Genomic DNA, 5,716 nt, shown 5'->3' on the forward strand with positions numbered 1-5,716 from the left:
CTGTCTGTGAGTCTCTATCATCTGTTAGGTCCTTCTCATGGAGGGCATGAAAGTTTCTCTTTATTTTACCTCAGGAGTGGGGTGGTTTTGGTCAAAAGCATTTAAAGGCCTGGATATTAGAGGCAAAAGACAGTACTGAAGACAAATAATAAACAGAATGAGAAAGCTGGGAAGAAGACACTGGGAAAGAAGATACATGGGAGAATAAGCGTTTTTAAAAGTTTCCCAATATACAGGGAGATTGAGAAGACCACACATATGTTCAGGATGGGATGCAAGTGCTTCCAAGGCCCGAGGAGGCCATTCACCTCTGGCTGGCCTTCATACTCTGTGCAAGTAGGAAATGAAAACTAATGCAGGGGCGCCTGGGTGGCTCAGTCTGCCTTTGGCTCGGGTCATGATCCCAGAGGTACTGGGATCAAGCCCCATATCAGGCTCCCTGCTCCGTGGGGAGGCTGCTTCTCCCTCTCTCCCTGTTTGTTCTCTCTCTCTCTCTCTCAAATAGATAAATAAAATCTTAAAAAAAAAACACACAATGCAGAGTTGAAAACAGTCTGGCTAAGTAGTGAATGAATTCTCCAGCACAGACCTACCTTCAAACACTAAGAGTGTCTCTTCTTTTTTTCTTTTACTGGCTCCAGGTACTCAAAGTAACTGCCAAAACACCAGCTGATCACTAAGCTAAGGCAACAGACTTTAGTGGTACACATGATAAAAGAATACAGACTTTACAAAAACAATTTAGAAAAGTCACTAAACAAATATCAACCCACAGCAGCCAGCAACAAATCCTGAGGAGAAGGAAGAATATGATTTCCAGAGGTTCCACATTATAATATTCAAAATGTCCAGTTTCAACAGCAAAAAATTATGAAACATGTAAGGAAAGAATGGCTTATTCACAGCAAAAATGAAATTAGTAGAAACTGTCCTTAAAGAAGCCAGACTTACGAGGGAAAGATTTTATTTATTTATTCATGAGACAGAGAGAGGCAGAGACAGGCAGAGGGAGAAGCAGGCTCAATGCAGGGAGCCCTACGGGGGACTCGATCCCAGGTCTCCAGGTTGAGGCCCTGGGCTGAAGGCGGCGCTAAACTGCTGAGCGCCCCCCCTCCCCGGGGCTGCCCGGGGAAGATTTTAAGTCAACTGTCTTTAATATGCTCAAAGAGATAAGGAAACCATGGAAAATGAACTAAAATAAACCAGAGGAATAATGTCTCACCAAATAATGTCTCACTGAAAATGAATAAACAGGAAGAAATAATTAAAAGGAACTAACAGGGGCACCTGAGTGGCTCAGTGGGTAAAGAGTCTGCCTTAGGCTCAGGTCATGATCTCAGGGTCCTAGGATAGAGCCCAGAGTCAGGCTCCTGGCTTGGCAGGGAATCTGCTTCTCCCTCTTCCCTGCTGGTGCTCTCTCTTGTACTCTCTCTCAAACAAATAAATAAAATATTTTTTAAAGAGGAACTAACAAAAATTCGGGAGCTGAAAAGCACAGTAGCTGAAATTAAAAAGTCAATAGGAAGTTTCGACATCAGATATGAACTTGCAGAATACACTCTCCAAGACATATTATATTCAAATTGTCAAAGCGAAAGACAAAGAGTATCTTGAAAGCAGCAAAACATATTAGGTCTCATTAAGAACCTGATCCAAACAAACTGTTAAACTATGACAGAATTGAGAATTTGAACACAGAGTGGACATAAAGCACTACTAAAGAATTATATTGTTAGTTGTGAAAATGATATTGTGGTATAAATATATATTATATACATAAATCATATAAATATAGGAGAGTTCTTAAAGACATGCACTTTGAAATAATTATGCATAAAATATTAGGACTGGTATTTGCTTCGAAAATAGTCTCTAAGAGTAGGAAATGGGTAAAGATATACATGAAATAATACTGCAATGAGTTAACTATTGGAGCTAGGTGATGAGTACAGCAGCTTTCAATTATACTATTTTATTTTTCCTTATGTTTGATATTTTCCATAACAAAAGTTAAAGTTAATGTAAACTATAAACAGAATGCAGTTATAATCCAAAAAGGAACAAAACAAAAAAGTATTAAGAATTAGAAAAAAAATTTCATCTCCTTTCTTGTCCCCCTACCCCACATACATATTTTGGTATAGAAAAAATAGTGAGCATTGGTAGCAAGAGGACCACAGGTTGGGAGTGGATTGGGTGGGACATCCTGTTCATAGATGTTCTTGTATTAATTTTTTAAAAGATTTTATTTATTCATGAGAGACACAGAGGCAGAGAGAGAAGCAGGCTCCCCATGGGGAATCCTATTCAGGACTCCATCCCAGGATCACGCCCTGAGCCAAAGGCAGAGGCTCAACCACTGAGCCAGTCAGGCATCCCATAATTTTTATTTAAATACTGCATTAAAATGCGATTATCTTCACTACTGAGGTTTTCTGTGCCCCCTTAAATTTTGCGCACAGGTAATGGCGGGGGAGGGGGATAGGAAGAGGCAAGTCCCCAGAGAAAAACTGGGAATGGCCAACAGGCCCCTGAGAAGATACTGCCCTTCCCCAGCAGGCAGAGAAAGGCCCAGGAATACACAAAGGGAGAGTCACAGAGCCCAGGCTGGTGCTGCTTAACAAGGACGCGGCAGCAGAGGCGAGCTGTGCTAGCGGACCCGCCGAACGCCACCTCTCGGGCAGCAGCCCACAGGGCATGGGGGCGGTGCCCCGAGCAGTGACGAAGGCCTCACGTGACCCGCCAACGCTGACTCGCGCGCCTCGCTGTAGCGTCAGACCCGGCCTTCGCTCGCTCGCTCGCTCGCTCGCCCGCTCGTCGGTACCTGCTGCCGGTGGCCCTGAAGGCGGCGGACCAGGGGCGGCCCCAAAGAGTAGGAGGCGGAGGGGGAGCAGGTAAGGGACCCGGCGGACGGGGAGCGATCCCTGGGCTTGGTGTGGGAGAGCCCACACGGGCCGCGGAGCCCACCGGGGTGCCGCAGCCCCGGGGCGAAGCGGCGGAGGGACCGCAGCCTCCCGCCCCACCGCGGCCCGCGTTTGGCTGCAGAAAATGGTAGGCGGAGCGCCGGGCTGTGGTGAGGCGCTGACCCTTCGGCATCACCTGCCTCTCGCCCTGCCCCGCGCCGCGCCCGTCCTTCTTGGTGTAGAAAATGGTGGTCAGCGCGGGGGATAGGGCGGCTGGGGGGGGGGGGGCCACGGCCGTGGGGGGCCCGTGAGGGGCTGGGTAGCGTCGGGTCCGCGCGAAGCGTTCGGCCGCCGCAGTCCCCCTGCTGCCACCCCCGCCCTCTGCAGGTGTGCTGGTCCAAGTGTTGCGGCGGCGCACTCGCGGCGAGAATCCGGAGGAGGAGGAGGAGACTGCAAGGATAGGCCCAGGTCGGTGTGGGGGACAGTAGAGGGGGCGTGCGGGGAACGTGTGGTGTGGAAAGCCCTGAGGCCCCAAATTCCCTACCCCTCCCCCCGCCCCAGCGCGTCCTCCATCTTGGTGCCTGCAGAGGCCTGGGAAGGGATCGGCAGGGAAAATGGTGGGCTTTGGGGGGGGGGGGCGGGGAGGGGAGCGACGGGGGCGGGAGGGGGGCTCGGACCGGGGGACCCCTGGAGGGTGTAGGGAGCCTCTCAGGTGGGAAAATGAAATTTTAAAAAACTGAAGAGATCCAGGGCTTTGAATCTTGGAATGTACATAGTAGGGCCTCTGTCCTCGGTGCTGATCAGTCCACTAAGAAAATCCTTGCTCTTTTGTCTTTTAGGAGCAATGGCGTCCAAAGAGAAACAAGTGGTGAAAAGTGTCAACATGGAAAGTGCCCAGCAGGAAAACGAAGAACAGAGCTCTGTGCAGAATGAAGAGGAATCATGCAATTCGAAAGGGAGTGAAGGCCAAAAGAATGGAAGAAATGTTAAGCTGGGGCGAATGAGACGACTTGTCCCTAATTTTCGATGGGCCATACCTAACAAGAATATTGATCACAATGAAATGGGAGATGATGTCGAAAAGTTCGTAGGGCAAATGATGGAGATCAGGAGAAAGACTAAAGAGCAGCAAATGAGGCATCATAAGCGCTTCCAAACTCCTGAACCTGATAATCATTATGACTTTTGCCTTATACCGTGAATCTTAAGGTTTTCCCTGAGGTTAATAATGTGGCCTCTGCTCCACAAGCTTGTAGTTTTGTGATTTACTTTTTCTGTAAACATTTGGTGTTTCCAGTTACCAGTTTGTAATTAAATATTGTTTTGTCTCTGTAAAACTTTATGTCCAGCAGGGCAATTTCACCCAGTTTTAGAAAAAACTATTCTTTTCATAATTGAAATTAATAAAGCAGTTGAAACAGCAATCTTCCACTTTCACCCTAGTCTTTATTTTATAATACTACTTTTTCTCTCCTAGCTACCTAAACGCAAAATCTCTAGTCATTGACTGTTTTTGTTGTTGTTGTTTCCATCCAATGAGCAAGGGAGGATCATACTCCTAACTCAATATCTGATGTCATTTTAACAATGTATGTGCTCTACTGTTTTTCAAGGAGTATGAGTCTTCCACCTGCATAAAAACACCTTGGGAAAGGGAGATTTGAGAATATAGAATATCTGGCTTCTGTCCTCCAGATACACAGATGGGCACTACAGAATCTCCATTTTTTAGCAAGCTTTCCAGGTAAATCTATTGTACACCTCTAATTTGAGGACACTGGTATGTATATATGTATGCATCTATCTATGTACATAGGTGTATGTTGTCATGTTAAGTGTGAGCAATAAAGTAAAATTAAGAATGATTACCTGAATTCAATGGACAAAAACATTAAAAAGGAAAAGTACAAGACCTTAAAATAGACATTATAAGAGGGGTGAAGGTAGTGGTAGATTAAGGTACTGAAGTTAAGAGATGCTAAGTACCAAGCTACCCCCTACTATATATCTGGCCTGGGTCATTTTCTAGAAGACCTTGTCATCTGGGCATAAGAGCATATTTGACCTACAAGTGATAAGCTGAGGAAGGTCGAGACTCAGTAACATTGAGGCTGTTTTTAAATTTTTTTAGTATGTTTCCAATACAGAAACTCGTTTTTAGGAAAGCGGAGAGAAAGCTTAAAGACTTGGCAATCCAAAAAAAAAAAGACTTGGCAATCCAGTATTTTTCAAAGTGACAATTGCCACCCATTATGGCTCTTAAAATTAGTTTTGTGGGTCACAACAAGCAATCTTCAACACCAACAAAAAAACCAGTCCATTGCCCATGAGTAGTAGTAAGGATTATTTTGAGGGGTGCCTGGGTGAATTAGTAGGTTGATCATCTGACTTGGTTTTGGCTCAGGTCATGATCTCATGGGTTCTGAAATCAGGCTCCATGCTCAGTGGGGAGTCTGAGATTCTCTCCTGCCCCTCTAAACTAAATCTCTTTTTTAAAATATTTTATTTATTTATTTGAGAGAGATAGGGAGAAGCAGACTCCACTGAGCAAGGAGCCAGATGTGGGACTGCATCCCAGAATTCTAGGATCATGACCTGAGATACTTAACCAACTGAGCCACCCAGGTACCTGTAAATTAATCTTTTAAAAAAGTTATTTTAAGAAACATTTTTTACATGTAGGAAATATTACAGCCTTATAAAATGTATTTCTAAATGTAGGTTGCAAGGTAAAAGAAACTGGTACAGCTGCTCTGGAAAACAATATGAAAGTCCCTCAGAAAGTTAAAAACAAAGCTATCCTACAACCCAGC

The 5,716-nt window shown here is 45.3% G+C and overlaps 1 protein-coding gene across 1 annotated transcript; it reads left to right on the forward strand.

Moving 5' to 3' along the window:
- Positions 1 to 2,753: 2,753 nt before the first annotated feature.
- Positions 2,754 to 4,327, forward strand: BEX4 (brain expressed X-linked 4). Its single transcript, XM_072744894.1, has 3 exons — positions 2,754 to 2,894; positions 3,291 to 3,371; positions 3,743 to 4,327. Exon 3 carries the CDS (start codon positions 3,748 to 3,750, stop codon positions 4,102 to 4,104), a length of 357 nt encoding a protein of 118 aa, XP_072600995.1. The 5' UTR covers positions 2,754 to 2,894; positions 3,291 to 3,371; positions 3,743 to 3,747; the 3' UTR covers positions 4,105 to 4,327.
- The last annotated feature ends 1,389 nt before the right edge of the window (positions 4,328 to 5,716 follow it).

Source organism: Vulpes vulpes, chromosome X (assembly GCF_048418805.1).
Source record: "Vulpes vulpes isolate BD-2025 chromosome X, VulVul3, whole genome shotgun sequence".
NCBI lineage: Eukaryota > Metazoa > Chordata > Mammalia > Carnivora > Canidae > Vulpes > Vulpes vulpes.

What these genes read in the sequence shown, in the direction of transcription:
- BEX4 (XM_072744894.1), top strand. Translation starts at nt 3,748, where the DNA reads ATGGCGTCCAAAGAGAAACAAGTGGTGAAAAGTGTCAACATGGAAAGT.